This window comes from Nyctereutes procyonoides, unplaced genomic scaffold (assembly GCF_905146905.1).
Source record: "Nyctereutes procyonoides isolate TBG_1078 unplaced genomic scaffold, NYPRO_anot_genome, whole genome shotgun sequence".
In the NCBI taxonomy this organism is placed as follows: Eukaryota; Metazoa; Chordata; class Mammalia; order Carnivora; family Canidae; genus Nyctereutes; species Nyctereutes procyonoides.
In genome coordinates this window covers 18,765,272-18,785,936 of record NW_026575021.1, presented here as the reverse complement: position 1 = coordinate 18,785,936, position 20,665 = coordinate 18,765,272, and the positions used below count along the sequence as shown (strand labels likewise).

The 20,665-nt window shown below is 39.8% G+C and overlaps 1 protein-coding gene across 3 annotated transcripts in view; it reads right to left on the bottom strand.

The window, feature by feature from the left end:
• The window catches only part of ADAMTS3 (ADAM metallopeptidase with thrombospondin type 1 motif 3), a 266,537-nt gene that overhangs the window by 28,540 nt on the left and 217,332 nt on the right, over positions 1-20,665 (bottom strand). For 2 of the 3 annotated variants that reach the window (XM_055341722.1, XM_055341740.1), the window contains exons 6-15: positions 14,270-14,353; positions 12,232-12,388; positions 11,371-11,476; positions 10,825-10,968; positions 9,859-9,991; positions 7,801-7,914; positions 5,607-5,752; positions 3,995-4,170; positions 2,707-2,840; positions 358-481 (exon numbers count right to left, since the gene is read on the bottom strand). In XM_055341722.1, the coding sequence (XP_055197697.1) occupies positions 358-481; positions 2,707-2,840; positions 3,995-4,170; positions 5,607-5,752; positions 7,801-7,914; positions 9,859-9,991; positions 10,825-10,968; positions 11,371-11,476; positions 12,232-12,388; positions 14,270-14,353 (1,318 nt within the window). The remainder of the gene's footprint in view (positions 1-357; positions 482-2,706; positions 2,841-3,994; positions 4,171-5,606; positions 5,753-7,800; positions 7,915-9,858; positions 9,992-10,824; positions 10,969-11,370; positions 11,477-12,231; positions 12,389-14,269; positions 14,354-20,665) is intronic. The other variant, XM_055341730.1, reaches the window with a different exon arrangement.

Below are 20,665 nucleotides of genomic sequence, written 5' to 3'. Positions count from 1 at the left end.
TGGGTGGTTCAGTTGGTTAAGTGCCTGCCTTCAGCTCAGGTCATGATCCTGGGGTCCTGGGATCAGAGCCTCACGTCAGGCTCCCCACTGAGTGGGGAGTTTGCTTCTCACTCTCCCTCTGCCTCTCCCTGTGCTGGTGCTTGCTCTGTTTCTCTCTCGTGCGTGCTCTCCCTCTCTCTCTCAAATAAATAAATAAAATCTTAAAAAAAAAAAAAGACAAAAGGTAATCTGAATAAAAACAAATCAGCAGCTAATTTTTTGTTATATTTATAGAGAAAATGCTACATTGCTAAAAGGAGTCTCAAAAAGTACAAATCATAGGGAATGATACCAAACTCAGGAGAGACCTCATCTTACCAAGCTTCCTGGGAGTTCTGGTAAAAGTCCCCTTTACTGTTCGACAATGAGAATTATCTCCTCCACAGACGCCACACTTATCCTCCACTTTAGTAGAACCGATTTCTTTATCACAGCCCACTTTCTGGAAAGAGAAGATGTTAAATGTGGCTAATCTTAACGTGTCAAGTCAAGGTCAGTATCCGAGACAAGGGCAACCCATCTGTTTCATCGTGAGCCCACTGTGAGGCAGCGTGCACCAAACCTTGACTTTAGTTCTGATTTTTTTTAATGCCTGTCTTTTTGAAGAACAACCATGCAGTCAAATGACTTATACTCTAGGTTAAATTCTACCCTAGGATAAATTTCCCCAGTCTGATGAACTATTTACCCCATTGCACACAGTCATGACCCATCAAACATTTATTAAGCACAGATACTGTTGTTGATGCTGAGAAGACAAAAACTAAGATGGACTTTTTCCCTTGTTGCTTTCCTATTTCAAAAGATAGATAATAAAGTGGTGAGCTGGGCATTAGCACAAGCTTTACAAGCTGGCTAGTGATGCAAAACAAAATTTCATGAAACAAAAATAAAGTAAGATGAAATCAGAGAGGGAGACAAACCATAAGAGACTCTTAACTCTAGGAAACAAACAGACTGAAGGTTGCTGGAGGGCAGAGAGGCAGGGGGATGGGGTAACTGGGTGATGAGCATTCAGGAGGGCACATGATGGAATGAGCACTGGGTGTTATATGCAACTGATGAATCACTGGGACACCTGGGTGGCTCCGTGGTTGAGCATCTGCCTTTGGCTCAGGTCATGATCCAAGAGTCCTGGGATCGAGTCCCACATTGGGCTCCCCGCAAGGAGCCTGCTTCTCCCTCTGCCTATGTCTCTGCCTGTCTCTGTGTCTCCCATGAATAAATAAAATAAAATCTTTAAAAATAAAACAAACTGATGAATCACTAAACTCTACCTCTGAACCTAAAAAAGCGCAAAACAACTTTACAAAGCGCTGCATTTCCCTTGGGCCCTGTAGAAAGGCACTTCAAAAATGCAAAGGGATAAACACAGAACCATGGACGTGGTAGGCTCAGGCAGCTGGGTTCAGAGAGCAACACGTGAGCCACAGCGGAGCCCATGGCGCAGCCCACGGAGCTAGCATTGTGCACCCAGGCGGAGCAGGGAGGGACGTGCACGGCCCAGGCCCGAAAGGCCTCGAGTATCAGGTGGAGTCAGTATTTTCACATGGATTTAACAAGGAACCGCTGAAGGTCTTCTGAACTGAGCTGGGCCCCTTCACGTCCACCAGTGGGGGGAAGGGTCCGTGCGAGGCCACCACACTCCTAAGCTCGGACTGGAAAGTGGCAGAGCCGCCGCGGAGCACATGCATGAGGCCCCAGATACCTCGGAGTGAGACATGGACAAGAGTCAGAGGCTCCGGCCAGGGAGAAGTCATTTCAAATGTGAGGTATCTGCGTACTTGAGATTTCTTACTGCAACACTCGAGTTGTGCTGAGGCAAAGGCCAAACAGACAGGGGTGATGTGTTCAGTTACTAGGGCTGGTCTCCTGTCAATTCAGCTTGTGAACACGAACAAGAAAGACAATTGGCTTTTTTTTTTTTTTAGATCTAAATGGGGTAAAACCCAGTTTTTGCATCTTTGCCCTTTCTGTTCTGAGGTGGAATTCAGTGTTTAAACTTAGAATCAACTGGAAAGTAAGAGAGAGAGAATTTCTATTATTTTTTTAAATAAAAAATACATTTAGCATTGCATTTGGGGAAAAGCCTCTGTAGTGTAAAAGTAGATGACTCCTCATAAAATCCTCAAAGCAAAGCCACTGTACATCCCCAGCTGTTGTACCCCCAACCTGGAGGTATCAGAGTAACTTAGAAAAGGCACTTGGCTGGAAAATGAGGGAAACCATATATAAATCTTGATTCTGCATATGGCCAAACGTTGATATGAAATGTGAAATTTCTCCCACATTGAGTTTAGGCCTACTCAACTAGTCCTGGATTCTCATTTTAATGTGATTTTCCAGATAAGGCAGGGTTAAGCTCCTACAAAAACATGCAGACGAATGACAGTAAAAGCTGAATTGCACAACAGCATCAGAAGCTTCCAGGGAGGGATCCCCGGGTGGCGCAGCGGTTTGGTGCTTGCCTTTGGCCCAGGGCGCGATCCTGGAGACCCGGGATCGAATCCCACGTCGGGCTCCTGGTGCATGAAGCCTGCTTCTCCCTCTGCCTGTGTCTCTGCCTCTCTCTCTCTCTCTCTCTCTCTCTCTGTGACTATCATAAATAAATAAAAATTTAAAAAAAAAAAAAAAAAAGAAGCTTCCAGGGAAGCCATGAGAACTCACCACACACTCTCCCCGCACACATATGCTGTAAGGGTCTTTGTAAGAGCAGTGAGTTCCATCGTGCACCAGCTGTTTCATGTACACCACATCGCCAGTCTCTCTGGACTGGCAGTAAAGGTGGCATCTTTTCTTGGCTGCAAAAGATGGAAGATTAAACGGACAATGGACATAAAGTGGCACATTTGCATAGTAGTTATTTTTAAAATATAAAGTTTCAGCATGGTTTCCTGAAAACAAAACATTGTACAAATCAATAAAAAAAGTAGTGGAAAAGGATTGATATTTGGCATATGACTGGTCTACACTGTGAAACTGAGAGTTTCACTGAGAGTGAAAATTGGCTGCATTAATAATTACACAGGAATTGTAATTGGGGGACTGTCCCAGGCAAACCGGTTGTATGGCAACCCTGGAGTTAACCACAGCTCTTCAATAAAATTTAATTCAGGACCAATTTCGTTTTAGTGACACTTAGAGAACTAAAAGGCTTTCTCTTTTGTTTGACCCAATGACTGAGTATGGTTTATGCTTCCTGTAGGACTTCATTAATTAAATTTAATATAACTTATGTGACTTGCTTCACAGATAAAAAATAATGCATTTCTTCTTAGTGCATTGCAACTCAGAATGCCTATGTGGCTGTATCTTCCCTTTAAAACAGCTTTTAAACTGAACTCATTAGTGTGTTGTGTTATACGGTAATCATGTCACTATTTTGTTTCAGCCGCCCAAATATGAGGTATGGCCAGACGTTCCCATTTGGACATATTTAACCAAAAATTCAGGGGTATGAAGTGAAACACTAAAAGGGAATTTCCAAGTGTTATTTTCTAATAACCAGTGTACAGTACAAAAGTAAAAAGTTATGATGTGCCTTCTGTTCTTAAGTCATGATCTCTTTCTTGTTTCTGAGTCAGCTGTAAAAGAATTGTGCTTTTTCTCTTGTTATTCGGAAAGGAAAGATCACAGTATTCCAGAGCGTTTCCTAGTAGAGGGATGACAGTCAGGCGAGGAAACTCAACACGTCTCCCATGGGCTACTTTCCACTGGTCCTTTCAGTAGTGATGGTGGGAATGCTGCTGGCTGGGAGCTAGCCCACAATTCTGACCTCTCTAGAGAAGGGACTACGTTAGCCTTGTTCTTGGAAACCCAGCAAGACTTACCCCTGTACACACCAAGTTTTCTACTTTACCAAGTAAGGACCGAGAGTCCAAGGGATTGGTGTTGACAAGGCTTAAACTCTAAGTCACCATCCACACAGCGGGAAGGACAGCGAGCATCTACTCACAGTCGGGATGCTCGTATGGTAGCCAGTGGTGTTTGGTATTCTGGTATTCGAAGTGGGAGTTACGCTGTTGGCACTGCTGTGCTCTGAAGTCCTCAAAGTGTTTTGGGCATTCTTCTGTATTACAAAGCTGGTACTCAAAATTAACACCAGGACAATCCTGACCACCGTTGATGGGCCTAAAGAAAAGAAAACATTGAAAAAGACCCTTTGGCTCTGGTCCAGCAGTTGAAACTTGCAGGCATAGTGCTGGGAGGCAGAAAGCCAGGGCTTCTGAGCTGCGGGTACAAAGTGAATGAACCCAATCTTCCTAATTCCATTCCCTTTGGAAAGCACCATCTTCTCCCTGTGTGTGTGTGTGTGTGTATGTGTGTGTGTGTGTGTGTCTGGAATGGGGTGAGGGTGGAGGGGACCAAAAACTCAATTTAATTTTTTTTTTTTTATGATAGTCACAGAGAGAGAGAGAGAGAGAGAGAGAGAGAGAGAGAGAGAGGGAGGGAGAGAGGCAGAGACACAGGCAGAGGGAGAAGCAGGCTCCATGCACCGGGAGCCCGACGTGGGATTCGATCCCGGGTCTCCAGGATCGCGCCCTGGGCCAGAGGCAGGCGCCAAACCGCTGCGCCACCCAGGGATCCCTCAAAAACTCAATTTATATCAGCACTTCAAACAGTATATTTTGAATGCATGAGGAAAGTATATAAAGCCATTTTAAAAAACATGTAGGGACTGAGAAAAACTATATTTCTTACCATGCATAAAAACACATAGACGGAGCCCAAAGAAATTTGATCACAATCCTACCTCTTAGTTTTCTCACATGTAGAATGTGAAAAATAATCTCATCTCCCTTAGAGAAAAATGGAGAGAACTGAATAAACTAACATATTTAAGATACTTAGAACAGAACATGGCTCAGAGTGAGCCTTAGCTGCTCTTATTATAATTTTTATTGTTTTTGTTACTTCCACTAATACTTCCTCCTGTGAAAACAGGTATGTGACATTGGATATTCTTTATGAAAAACTTTCTCGGAGCCATCCTGCTGCCAGAAACTGAAGAAAGCACTTTTCCCACATGGTAAATCCCAGAGCAGAAAGAAAGTCCTAAATTTTTGCTGCGCACGCAAAAGGGATTCAATCCATTTAGTCTGAATGAATGAATGGAGAACTGTTCCTCGCGGTTCCCTGGTCTTCTTTCACCATCTTTCTGTGGCCAGGCTCTGCTGCATTGCTCTCCTGACCCCAGACTGAGTGAGCCCCTGGCTGGTGCTGCTCCCTGGAGTGGTGCCCTGTGCTTCCCGCAGTGGCCCTCACAGCCTGGGACCCAGGCCTTCCCTGCACAGGCGGGGCTCTCCCTGCCCAGCTCCTGAAATCTCTAAATAGCAACTGCTTCAAAAATCTCCAGTCTTCAATGGAGCCTCTCATCTTCACCATTGACTACTCCTCACAAGATGGATCAATGGAGATTTACCCAAAATAGACACCTGAATCCTCAGTTTTCCTGTTTTGAAGTACACGTTTTTACATGTACTTCACAAAACAGAACGTTAATAAACATAATATTGAAGCATTTTCTGGTCTATCCAAAAACCATAGAATTACAAGAGTTTACTCACATGGGATTATTACACTGGCGTGTTCTGAAACGGACACCAGTTCCGCACGTCCGGGAACAGGAGCCAAATTTGGTCCATGATCCCCAATTGCCATCTTGTTTTTGTTGATTAGCATTCTTCCACATGCAGTGACCCTTATAGCACCACTTAGGAAAATGACAAAAGGCAATTATGAAAACCATGCATAGACTAAAGCTCAAGTTATCATATGAGTACCACCAGTTAAAGGCCTGTATTTTTTTTCTCGGCCCCAGGTAAAAATGCATTTAAAATTAACCCAGCACAATTGTAACAAGGTGCCCCACGTAGGATAATTTAGACTTACATTTTTTAAGGATAAAATGAAAAAAAACAAAACAAAACCCATTCACTCAGGTTTTTAAATGTACATTTACAATGAATATCAAATAAAACCAGTAAGGATGATCTGGGGACCCAACCTGCATAGCAGGTACTACTCTACAATTCATCCCTCATTAGCTAAATTATCAGGTATTTCTAAGGGTAACATGCTCCCCTTTATCACAGTAACAGAAAAATATATACCTTAAGTTTCGAATTGACATACCTAAAACGTCTTTAGTGTTCAAAACACTTGAATACGTTTCAAAATTTTCATTCACAATGATTCTGAGAGATAGATAATCCATTTGTTATCTTTATATTTTAGATGAGGGATATTGTGGCCCAGAAAGGATCATGAGGAGGAGAAGACCGACTGACCAGGAAATAATTAAGTGGAAACCACTGAACCTTGATACTACAGAGGCACCTAGCTTACAGTATCCCAGCACACAGCAGGTGCTCGACAGGTATTAGCTCTTCTCCCTTTCAACATTTTGACTTGCTTTTTTTGTCCTACACACAATAAGATGTTTCTTAAAACTCAAATTTGGTAAATTTAAATATAACACAAATATATTAAGAAAAGTTGGATGTTTGGAGTTGATTCACAGGATATATTTTTCATAAAGCAAAAATGAATCAACTCATTGTTGCTCTTGTTTTTTTGGTTAAAAGTCTGTAACATTGAATTTTGCAAAAGCAACACACCATATGTAATGCGTTTAGCATAATACCTAACAAAGTTTAAGCACAAAATAATGGCAGATTTTACTATTTTTATTATTACTATGCTTGCAATTCTCAGAGCAAATACAGTTCATACACATTTGAAATAGAGCTTTATGTGGGTTTTAAAAGAACTAAAAGCTATGTAAATCTTCCTTGCCAGCTTTTGGTCCTATCTACAATATCTTATTTCCAAACTAGTCAAGGCTCTTCACCTTGAGTTCTTAACATGCCTTTGTTTTGGATTTGGTGATCTTTCCCCTCCTGAGTAGTGTAGCTTGGCCCCTGGCCAGTTTCTGAGCATTCAGTCTTGACTACACAATTTGAGATTTAAAACCTCTGGGCATCTTTCCCCAAGGAGCAAGGCCAAATCTTCTGTATAAATTCACATGACTTTATTTCTGGACAACTTTCACAAGGTGTGGGACGGGACGCCAGCAAGCAAATCAAATTCCATTAGCAGGGGCTCAGATATTCTGCTGAGCTGCTGCTTCCTATTCTATCAGTAGTGGCCGAACAGTGGCCTCAAAGGGGGTAGGTCCTAATCCTTGAAATCTGTGAATGTCCTTATTTGGAAAATGGTCTTTGCAGATGTGATGTGGTTAAGGATTTGGAGATGGAGAGATTATCCTGGATTATCCAGGTGGGCCCTGACTGCCAGCACAGCATGTGTATTCTTATAAGAGAGGGGCAAAGGGAAATTTGTACACAGAAAAGGGGATAGTGTGGCCGGGGAAGCAGAAATTAGAATGGTGCAGCCACAAATTGAGGAATGCAGGCCGCCACCAGAAGCTGGAAGACCCAAGAACAGATCCTTCCCTAGAGCCTCTGGAGAGAGTATGGTCCTGTCCACACATCGATTTTGGCTCAGTGAAACTGATTTTAGACTTCTGGCTTTTAAAACTATGAGAGAATAACATTTCTGTTATTTTAAGGAACTAACGTTGTGGCAATTTGTTATGGAAGCCCTAGGAAACCATGCTAGTGCATTATCATAATGAAACCCCATACACCATGGTTTGTACAAAAATGACTACAGCAAGGGTCATAATTTTCCAGGTTTCTAAAGATCATTATGATGAAATGTATCTTAGATCTTCATTGTATAAACAGATACACTCACTTTTCCAGCAGCACATTCAGTCCCATCAAGTGGGGGTCCCTTTTTTGTCTTACAAAAGTAGGGATTATCAGGATGGCTACACCACAGCTGTTTACATGGGTCAAATGTTCGGAACTGGAAGAGAGAGAATCAAGATCTCAATGAAATACAGATGACATGTCATACCAACATCTGTCCAACATTCCGCATGTCATGTTCCTTGGGTACTTTAAATTCAAATTAATAGTCATAGTTGTGGCATGATGAGAAAAAAAATATATATATTGCCTGAGAATTCCAGGGAAAGAATATTTTTATTCTGTTTTTCTAAAATATAAATAATAAACAATGATTTGTCTGCAATTCTCTGGTTGACTTTAACATTTCTGCATACTATTTTATGGTTTTCAAACAGACAATATGGGAATTTTAAAGAATTTGTATTATGACCATTTTAAATATGAAAGCTTATTATGATGGTTTTACAGTTCTTAAGCTATCAAAAAGGTTCTCTTTATCCCTGTAGATACGAACTAGTTGGATCATAAATAATACTGAACTGACTAAAAGCAGAAAATATTTGTAAGGCTTGGTTTGTGAGATAAAGTATTCTAGGTGTGTTCAAGTAGTTTACAGTGTACTTTCTATATATTTAATTCTCAAAACAATCCATGATGATAATATGAGATATAAGGTAAAGCTTTAGTTATAGATATACATGAGATAATAATAGCCAGACCAGAATCTTAGTATTCTCACTTGTAAGAATGTTTTTTTGTCTTCCTAAAACACCACATTATGATCTCCAAATGCATGTGAAAGCGCACATATTTCTGTGTGGTCTTTACTCGTCTGATCTCTTTGTAACTAGAAACATCTTCCCATTCTCTAGATTTAAACAAACACCAATTTCTCCACATATTCATTGCTTATAGCACTAATTACCCATAGAGAGTCAGGGCTTTTATTTTTTTTTTTAAATTGGTACTCATTTTGGACCTAGGTATTTTTGTTCTAATTCCTACTACTTAATGCAGAAATTGTATTTATCCATGATATTGAGCCAAAGCTTTAGAATTCTCAGGTCCAAAGTATTAATGCAGGTAATAGGAGCTGACAGTGTATACCTTATACGTAGACCAAATGGCTGTAGATAGCTCTATATGGAAGATTTCAAACAGCAGATCGACTTCTTTCCAGTACCATGAAATACTTACTTTTCTCACTCTAACACACAAAGCTTGGTCCAACATATCAAAAGCCCCTCCTTTCTTCCCTTATATTTATGAACTAATAAAGCTTAATGCAGAAATTTAGTGAACATACCCATAATGTGCACAGCCACATGGAGGATTGGCTTCACTGGACTCCATTTACTATGCGCCTGCATTGTGCTAGAGGCTTTAATTACTATCAAATTTAATCCTGATACCAATTCTATGAGATAAATATTATCGTTATCCACATTTTACACCCATGAAAATGAAGAGAGATTGAATTAAGGGCTCAAAGTCATAGATCCGGTAAGTAGGAGATCCAGATTCTGACAACCCACCTAGTCTGAGTATGAGACCCATATTCCTGACCTTCATGCTATACCATATGACTCTCACATGAGGATATACCAGTACAACCCTTCCCTACGGTCACAGCTACATGAAATCCTGGCCAACAAACTAATGAAAAGCAACCTATTGAATGCTTAGAAGTCATCTCTGAAGGTCGTAAAAACTAAGGGAACAACAGAGCATAAAGCTTTAGAGTCTGAATATCTTAGTTTCAATATCCAGCTCCCTTATTGACCAGATGTGTGCTTTAGGCAAACTGCTTAATTTATGTAAGTCTTGGTTTTTTCATCTGCAGAATAAAAATGTACCAGCTCCCATCTAGTCTGTTACAAGGATTAAATAATATTTAACTTTATTATCGAAGCTCTTAACTTCAGCACATAGTGACATAGCAAACACAAAATCATTGATAGATATTTTTATGCTTGCTCCAGTAGTCTGTAAAGCTCACCAAACAGGAGCTATGCAAAAAAGAGTTCAAGACGCAAAATCTCACTTGGTTGTAACATACCGCAGTGCACATTTTATAACCAACCCCAAAGTCAAAACGACATTGCTCATCCATAGAGTAATTGATTCCAGGAAGTTCGGGGAGTTTGGGCCAATCATGTTCAAATGGGTCATCAAGGAGACAGTCATAGGAACTGTAGAGAGGAAAATATTTCATGTCATTAAACTGTTCATTTTTTAAACCACATCCTAATGTGGTTACATACTCTTAGGTTACGTACTCTGGAATTTCATCAGATTATATAGCAAGATCACAAAGTAATGCCTTTTAAGGTTGTTCGTTTCACTTCCTTTTAGAAAAAGACTCATCATCCTTATTCAACCCAGAAAAATAAGTCAAACATGACTCAGGAATACAGTAGAATTGTGACAGCCCTATTCACGTCCCCAGCTGAACTCCCACATGGTGTGGTGGCACAGATCTCAGCATTTATGCTACAGGGTACGTGTGGCACACTACGCAGGCATCACATGATCATCCTCTCTCTCCTCATCACCAACTCAAGTTTGATCATCAGTCAAAGATTCCATAAGGAATTTACTAAAAGGAGACCATGGTTAAAAATTCTCTTAAATTCTAGGTTTATGGCTTAAAATATTGTGATTGCATTATGGGATCATTGTGCGGAAAGCTGTGAGTCATAAGAAAGTGTTTACAATGAGCAACAACTTTCATTCACTGGGAGTTTTGTTAAGATCAAGATCCTAGGGGTGCTTGGGTGGCTCAGTCAGTAAAGCATCTGCCTTCAGCTCAGGTCATGATCCCAGCGTCCAGGGATGGAGCTCCACATGGGGCTCCATGCTCTGCAGGTCGACTGCTTCTCCCTCTCCCCCTCCCCCTGCTTGTAATCTCTCTCTAATAAATAAATAAAATATTAAAAAAAAAAGATCGAGGTCCTAGAAGTCAGCTCCATGTCTGTATTATGCTAGGATATAAATGCTCTCCAACATGCAGAAGGGGACCTACTGGATGTATCTCTTCAGTTCTTGGCCACTGCACCGGGACCAGTGGTAACGATGAAATGCAGCTTGCACCAAGGGGGCCATGACACTCCCCATAGCAGTCTCATCCCCGCACCTGTTGCCTTGTCCGTCGTGCTCCATTCCCAGCCTAAGACAAAGTGAGACCTCACTGGTAAGAGAGGGGCCATGGATTTTGCTTGATTTCACTCTTGAAAATAAATTCGGGGGAATCTGTTTTATAAATGAACGTGGCTTCTGTGGAGGAGTCCCAGAAACTGTGAAATAGAGAACAATCTGACAGAAATGTCTTTCTTTTCTGAGAGCTACAAAAAATGCAGGGGTGTCTCGGCAAGCCAGAGTCATTTATTTAGTTTCCGTGCATGACCTCTTCCCTGTTTTCAGCTCCTCACATTTGGCAAAGAATGAGAATTGCCTGCTGGCATGTACTCTGCCCAAAGTGTGAACGATACTGAGAGAAGCAGGAAAGAAAAGACCTTTTTTTTTTTTTTTTTTTTTTTTTTTTGCTTTATAACTGTCAACAGTGACTTACACATGGCCAGTCTCATGGGCTACTACAAAAGCAGATGAAAAACCATCCTCATGATTCAGGGTACAACTTCTCACTGGATGACACATGCCTGTGACTGGAGCATATCCTGTAGAGAATAACAATTACTTTTATTTTCATTTTATGAGAAAGCCCATTAAGAACTACTACTGGACCTTTGCCTAGAAAAAAAAAAAAGGAGCTTTTCAGGAAACAGAGGCAGTATTATTTCACTGCTAGCATTGTGCCACATTCTCTTGGGAAAGCCACACACAGGTAATGGTCTCTAAAAAGATTCATTGGGTCTGCGTTTTCTCCTTCCCTAAGGGAAGGAACTGCCTGGGGTTACTATTCTGTTCTGCCCACCAACAAAGCCTTGTCTTTCTGTTTTCAGTGAATGGTCCTTCCTATGATGGTACTGATAAAGGGAGCCAGAAATTCCATCAACGTTGAAAAGAAATTCATCAGTCTACATTTTTCCAAAGTCTACATCAGAATTGATTAGATAAATGTAAGCTGACTTTGGAAGAAAGCTCTTAGGCAGCAATCATTTCTTATGGCTTCTCCTTTCCCCTTCCAAACAGTTAGTGGAAATCACACTGCATTTTACAGCATCCCCTCCAGACTCCAAATGCACAATCATTATTTTAAAGGCAAGTATAATTTGTTACAGCATTTAAGTGGCATTTAACATTGTGAACTCCACAGAAGTCACTGGGAGCAATAGAAAGAAAGAGTATGCTTGGCTGATGCATGGTGGAAAGCGAGGGTAGGGATCTGAACATTTGAACAGACTCCTTGATTTAGGATTATTTTTGAAAAGTCATGCCCTTAAGTTTTTCTTCTGCATATTAATGGAAATACCTTGCATTCCAGCAGGTCCAAAATCTTGCCTGGTTAAGAAAATTGCATGGTCATGGTGTTCAGAGTGGTTGGGATCAGACTTTTGTTGTTGGCAAGCCCAGCGACATACATTCTCCAAGCTTCTGGATGGGTTTCCCCTTTCTATGAGGCTGATGGACTAAGAGGAAACAGTGTGTTGAAGAAGTACACAATGCTTTCCCGAAGGCTTCCTTTCATAACTTTCTCTGAAGTCAACATTTGGGAGTATAATATTTAGGTAATGTTCAATGACATTATTTAGGGCTCATGTATATATCCACTCTTGTTTGGGAATTCTAAATGCCCAAGGATATCTGAATGATGATCAGTGTTACCTGTGTGAAAGGTGACTGACGCATTTACAGGAACACGTAACACTGACATTTGCTATCGTGGGGCAACTCAGTGTTAATCACTGGGGTTAAGAATTCCAGTAGTCCATTTCCTAATTCAACTTGGATTTCTTATAGATATTAAGAAAAAAAAAAAAAGGAAAAGATTCTGGTTAAGACTTTTATCCAGAGCCGTTAAAGTGAAAGGTCTTTAGTTAAAATTTTTTTTTATTTTCATTTTTACTTTGATTTTGATTTTTATTGGCCCAGAATTGATCAACAAATGTGAAGAATATAAATTCTTCAATGAGCTGGCAAAGCTGGTCAAATCTTTATTTCAGGAAGTGCTCAAATGACATAAACTTTACACTAAATAAAGCAACTACCCTTTTTTAAACCTCAGAGCGATGGAGGGAGATGCACTCTTATCCGGCAGTTGCAAGAGATGGATTGGCATTGCCTGGAATGTTGCTACTACCACATTATGATCAGGAGTTAAAAGTTCAGAGGGAAAAGGGCCCATCCTTCAAGAACCCAGTATCCATACTTCCCAGAGCAGTTCTGATATAATAAGAAATTGAATTTGGAACCCAAAATTAGTCCCTACTCGGCTGGCAGGCTGAGAGCTTTGTTGCATTTTAGTAAATGTTGTTATTAGTGTTTACATTCTGAATAAAATTAGCTTGGTTTAGTGCATGCTGATCACATGCTTCTCCAAACAAATCATATAACAACCAGTTGAAAGCTGTTAACATCTCCAGCTGGAGTTAACTTGTATGTAGTGTTAGTAACACAAACTAGGTCAGGTTTATGGAATAAAGTAAAGATCAATGACACCTTCTCATCAGAAAATGGTAAGTGGGTGTTATATACATAATGAAATGTAAACACACGGATTTTTTTCCTGTTTGCTAAATGCATAATTTTATTAGTATTTCATAATCAGGGGGGCTAATTATGGCAGGGGGCTTGTAATTTTAAATATCAAGAAAATTGTCAAGTTAGTCACTTTCTCAAAGAAAGAAATCATGGTCATCATTTCATTATTTCCAAGGACAAGGACACATCCCTGCCATTGTAAAGTCAGCTACAGTTAGTTACATCACATGAAAATCCTACCATGTGCATTTTGATCTAACTTTTTGTTTCCAAAAGGATTGAAGCTCTTCTCAGTGAATATTCACTGTATACTTCAGTTTTCTTAAGTGGAATGACATATGTAAAATATTGCTTCTAACAAACCATAAGAGGACAAGGATCTTTGCTATTTTTCTTCACTGATATAGTCAAAGCACCTAGAAAGCATCTGACACATAGTAAGCACTCAGCATAGATGTTGTGAATGAATAAATGAATGAATCACAAATTTGATGATAATGGTAGACTAAGGAAATTCTCTTTCCTGACAGTGATATCTATTTGTTTTCACTCATTCAGTCATGCTTAGAGCCAGAATAATAATGATCTATGACTCCATTAGATAAATAAGCAAAGCAAATGGTATCAGCACAAAAATCATCATCTGTTCCAATGGGGAGATCTACGCTTATCATGGCAGTGTCTCTTCCTCAGTTCTAAAGAGCTAGGTCTGCGTGACACATCAATGCCACATTAGCTAGAGTAACAGAAATGTCATCTGCTAGTCCAGTTCTTAACATCCAGAGATCACATATTTTAAGATATTTTACCTTTGCATAACCCAGCATTATCATGCGCACCAAGACCACATTTATATGCACTCCAAGGGACTCATCATGGTAAATTTCATTCACCTGGAAACAAAGCAGATAATCGCTAAAAGAAAGGTGACACAATGATTTGATTTCACGATTTGCACAACATTTCAGGGGTTAGCCACGTAATCACAAGTACTGGAGTCAAATCACTTTTTTTTTTTAAATTTTGTTTATGCTGAACTCTGAAATGAAATTACTTACCTTTAGCTTTGGAACATTCTTGGGTATGTGAACTGCTGATTTTGCAAACCCCACAGTATCATAAACGACAGAGAATATGTCTTAAAAGGGCTTCATTAAACTACTGTTTGTGTTAGAAAGAGTCCAATGTGCTATAATACACATATAATATTCATCAAAAGCAACAGCAAGTAGGTGACTCTGGCAAGAGTCTACTAGCTGGGGGTGCCTGGGTGGCTCAGTCAGTTAAGTGTCTGCCTTTGGCTTAGGTAATGACCCACTGTCCTGGGATTGAACCCCACATCAGATTCCCTGCTCAGTGGGTCCCTGCTACTCCCTCTTCCTGCCACTCCCCCTGCTTGTGATTTCTCTCTCTCTCTGTCAAATAAATAAATAAAATCTAAAAGAAGAAGAAGAAGAAAAGAAATTCATTAAAAAAAAAAAAAAGAGTCTTCTACCTTTGCATAGCCATAGCCATGTAGAGGAGAACAGTCAGCAGGCATTTGTCTGGGGGCTCATGTCACCACCAAGGGTCCTATGTCTGGTTAGGAGAGCCCATGGAAATGCAGTTGGTGTGCAGGAGCAATGGTGGTTTATCTGCAGGCCAGCAAGTGGGTAGCCCTCCTAGTGCTTCCACTCTATAAGTGGGGCAGCTGAGACAATGATTATATAGAAGCCCTACAGTGTTATAAGTCCTTCAATATTTGAATTACTAAGGTGACCGTATGAGTGCATATTAGATGAATATCACCCTTAGGTATAGCTCAGAAAAGCTAAGTTGAGTCACTCCTTTTTATTTAATTATTAAAGTTAGGCTAAAACTTCTAAAAGTGGTTTGGCATGCGTTAAAATTGTTGATATTAGAATTGAAGCAATCTCAGAGGTCACAGTCCAACACAGATTTACACAGATGAGTAAAATGAAGACAGCAGAGGTTAACTGGTGTGTAAAGCCCACAGTCAGTTGTTGGCAGATACGAACCTAAAGCAGACCAGCATTGTTTCTTCCGATTAAGCTAGTGCAAAATCAATGTGAGTCAAGATTGCTTATTAAGTTGGCAAATGCTAACAGGAAGGGGAAAGGTGAAGTTATCTGGCTAGACTACAAAACTTCTTTGCTATTCCCAGGGACAGGGATGCCACATCTGTCACAATAACTAAAAGAGGGATGGAAAACTGAAATTCGACTTGAGATCCAGGAGATTTGGACTCTAAGTACAGCAAATGGAAAACCTATAGAGAAAAGATAACCATAATCTCATAGAGAGACTTTATAAAGAAATCTAACTTAAGAATGATAGAATGGGGATCCCTGGGTGGCGCAGCGGTTTAGCGCCTGCCTTTGGCCCAGGGCGCGATCCTGGAGACCCGGGATCGAATCCCACGTCGGGCTCCCGGTGCATGGAGCCTGCTTCTCCCTCTGCCTGTGTCTCTGCCTCTCTCTCTCTCTGTGTGTGTGACTATCATAAATAAAAAATTTAAAAAAAAGAATGATAGAATGTTCTAAGAAGCCCCCACAAAATTCATGAATCATTAAAATGGAAATTACCACACTAACCAAGAAACAGACCAAGAAATCTCAACTGAAATATTTCAAGAATCTAATGGGATTACACAGAACACCTTAAAAAAATAAAGGCCTGAAATATAGCCTAAAGGTATACTTACTAAATTTGTATGGAATAAAAAAGAGGACAGCTAAAATGGAGGTAAAAAAGAACTGCAGAAACTAGTATAACTTAAGATGACAAAGTGCAGTTTGACAAGAAAAGATGTAGAATCCTCTTAAGTGGAAAAATGCATTTACATGTACACACATAGACTTTACAAATACCCACACACACAGAGAATGGTAAGATTCAATATAACAACCGTTCAAAATAAGCCAAGTTAAAAAAAACAAAAAACTGCAACGTGCCCTTGCATGGCACAAGTGCATAGACAGGCAGCCCATGAGCAAGCTATCCCTCTGGAGGCCAGGGTATACCTGAAGTACTAAGTAAATTTTAGCTCATGATGTCTTATAAAAGAGATGTTGACAAATACGAATGTACCCAGAGAAGAGCAAAAAGCAAGAAGCCTATAAAATATGTACATAAAGAATGGAAGGCTTAATGTCCAAGAGCCTAACACCAAACACCAATGTCTCAGTTAACATTCTGGTTCAGGGATCCCTGGGTGGTGCAGCGGTCTGGCACCTGCCTTTGGCCCAGGGCGCGATCCTGGAGACCCGGGATCGAGTCCCACGTCGGGCTCCCGGTGCATGGAGCCTGCTTCTCCCTCTGCCTCTGCCTCTGCCTCTGCCTCTGTCTCTGTCTCTCTCTCTCTCTGTGACTATCATAAATAAATAAAAATTAAAAAAAAAAACATTCTGGTTCAACCCCTCATTGTTGTGTGGTCTCTTTCTTAGCCTCGGTCAAATGGGCATAATAAGAATACTACCACTTTGGACTAGTGCAAGAATTAAAAGATTTAACTCAGGCAAACAAACTCCTCAATGTATGAGTGAGAAGGAGAGAAGGGCATTGCAGATTATATGGGAAACAAAAGAAAAACCTAGAGAGAAGACTTAATAGCTGCCATATGGAAAAGATGCTCAATGTATTCCATATATCTACAGAAAATAAATAAAAACCATGGGGTCAGACTGAGAGGGGTAGATTCCCGGTAAATATAAGAAAAGATTGAATGCTGTACAAAAAGCTGTGATTTTTCTCTGACCTTTTTGGTCAGGGAACATTCTCTTATCTTATTCCACACCTGCCTAATTGGAGACTGAATTCCCTTCCTCTTCTGCATTCAGCATCTGATAAGAAATTCCTAACACTATAATTCCAATACAAGTAAAGTCTGAAGCCAGGCATGTCACTAATACATTCATCCAGAGACTCACAGACATTCCAAGAGACTTCTCGTAAGGCAGCTGTTCTGAATTAGCAGCATGGCTTTGCTCACATGTACTCAGCTTAAGGTAAATGAATTCAATGTTAAAAAAAAAAAAAGACTGAAAGCAATGCTAGTAAATATGCAAAATAAATGAATGATAAAATTTTAAACTAAAGACAAGTAGTTAGGTAAAAAATAATTTCTAGAGCACAGATGATGGAAGGAGGGAGACACAGCCACTCAGAGTAGCAGCGACAACTATACTTAAAAATGTAGGAAACACATCAGAAAATCTTAGAATCCTAAAATGAAGGAAAGGGGGAAACCATGACAAATAGCTTATAGTAGTTGAGTTAGTATAGTGAATAGTCACCCTAAATTAGTAAACCCATCTGTACTTGGGAAATCTTAAAATCAGTGCAATATCAAGAAAGTCTAATGGACAAAATTCATGTTCTCAATGGTAATATTATACGATAAGTTGATGGAGTAAAAGGACACTTTTTTAAAAGTCAAAGTTACCATTCACCAAACAAAAAGTATTGTTTAGCAAAAGTCACTATTATGCCAGGCTAATAAGACAGCAGGGTGGGGATCCCTGGATGGCTCAGCGGTTTAGTGCCTGCCTTCGGCCCAGGGCATGGTCCTGGAGGCCCGGGATCCAGTCCCACATTGGGATCCCTGCATGGAGCCTGCTTCTCCCCTCTGCCTCCCTCTGCCTCTCTCTCTCTCTCCCGTCTCTCATGAATAAATAAATAAAATCTTTAAAAAAAAAAAAAAAAAAGACAGCAGGGTAATCCGGTACAAAACAAATAAAAAAAATCAATCAGGGAATCTTCTAGGGCAGCACACATTTGTGAAACTGCCACAGGACATACATAAATTGTTATGGATAGAAATCACCAAATATAAAGCAATAATATGTATACAGAGCAGAAAGCATTCTTTCAATATGGCAAACCAACACACGTTAGGTGTCCAGTACAAAGCACTGGATGTCACTTATCATTTGCTTTCCAAAGTCTAAAAAAATAAATTATTCACTTTAAAATGTACTTAATAATTTGGCTGCTTTTCATTTTGCTAGGCCTTATTAATAACAGGATGCAATGTTTTTATACTCAGAGGCCTATAGGATATGATAAGAGTTGAAGAAATAATCAGCACCATGGGATAAGATATTCAAAGACCTGGATTCTGTCCCAAATATTCCACTGATAAGCTGAGTGACGTTGGGCTGGTCATTTAATCTCTCCGGGCCTCTGTTTTCTCACTGGCAAATTATAATTGGACTTGCTCTGTCTGCTTCAAAGGGTTGTTGTCCAAATCTAGCAAAAATACTACACAACTGCCCTTAGAAAACATAAAGGAGCTTAGCACCCTTCCATCTATCCCTGAAAAAAAGATTTTAAAGACCTATGGATGTATTTTCATAATCTATATGAAAAGAACAAGAAATAAATCTACCTCCTTCTTAGTTTTCACCTAAAAGAGACTCCAAGACTCTTACGTTTCAAATTTCAATTGAATGAAAGATGTGATTTAAATTAAATCTACCAAAAACAAAAAACAAACAAAAAAACCAAACCTATGGGGAAAATCATCGGACGCTTAAATTTTTTCAAAAATACTGTTTCAAGGTACAAAAGTTCTTCCCAGCAGGTGGCAGTATGCACATTTTTGAGGGGGGTAAATGTTGCTTAATACACCTGGAGGTACTTACTCACCAGTTGTTATGTCTGTCTTTTCCTATATTTACACATAAATAAGATAACTTCCTTAAAATTAAATAAGAGTTTTAAAATACTCTAGCCTAAGGAAAACATTGAGTCATTTGACTCTTGAAAGCAAAGAAAAATACTGAAGGCATCTTTATTTAGATTGTTTTTCAATGTCATAGAGTAAAATATATGAGAGGCATAGAAACCCTCAGAATCTGACTATAAACTAATCACAAATTTTAACAACAAATTATATACAGAATGAACTAAAAACATACACTGAATGAACCACTTGAATCTGTCAAGATGAACTCAAATAATATTTGTTAGGAAAGCATTTTTACAACTTTCAGCGACAAGGAAAGCAATATTTTTCCTAAGTGAAAGCAACATGAACAAACAAAAACAACAGCTAACATTATATAAAGCTTCTCAGATTCCAGGCACTGCACTAAATACTCTAGATTCGTTCAAGTCATTCTTGCAACAACCTAAGAGATGTTATCATCACCATTTTACACTAAGAAGTTGAGGCCCAGAGAAGTCAAGTAACTTGCCCATGGTCACACAGTTCATAGACACAGCAAAGGATGAAAACCTAGGCAGTCTGACTCCAGAGTCCGCAGTTTTCACCATCTTGCTATACTTCCACAAACCTGCACACCACAACACTGTTACTGTGCACAGAACAGCTGGTTTTAGAATAATCAGTAGTAATTTGCTATCCCTGAATTGAAGAAATTGGTGTGTAAGTATATTGACAAAGAGGAATTAACAACTTCACTTCCTTTTCATAATCTTCCTTCATGTAAATTTTAAGGAAATGAGGGATTGGACTCCGAATTTACTATAAATAAGGATCTCTTGATGATCAATATGATGGTAGTTTTAAAAATACTGAAAAAAAAAGAAAAAGATGCTAGAGCAGATCACTGGAAAAACTGAATAAGAGAAGGTAGGGCTGAAATTTATAACCAGCATTTTGGGTTGTAAGAAAAGGCATTAAGCATAAATATTCTAAGAAGTCACATAGTTGACACAACATAATGCAAATATGTGTAAAACCGAACACCCCTTTACCACGGGAATGAATCTATCACAGTGTGTGTAAGATTTTCTGTGAGATGTTCAGGGTTGAGCCTAGAGCTTTTATTAAATTACCTGAAAGAAGGGGTAAACAGAATATCAATTCAATTTTCAGATGACCTTAAATGAGAAGGGGTTGCCAGTGATGTGATGGGGGCTGGGGGGGGGGGGGGCGGGGAGGGAAGGTAAAATCAAGTCAAGTATTCCTTTCCTTGAAAGGAAAATCCCTTCCAGGTTTGTTCCCGGACAGGACAATTTCTCCCAGGACATTTCCCTGGCAGGACACCCTGACCTGCTTTGTCCGACTAGCTGATGAACAGCTTTGTCTGGCTTCAACAAAGCAACACTCGTTTTTCTTTTAGATGGGTGGATTAGGTCTGGAGAGACAGGATGGCTGAGTGGTTAAGAGCATGAGTTCTGTAGCCAGGCTGCCTGGGCTTGAGCTTAGCTATGTGACCTTGGGCATGTTATTCGCC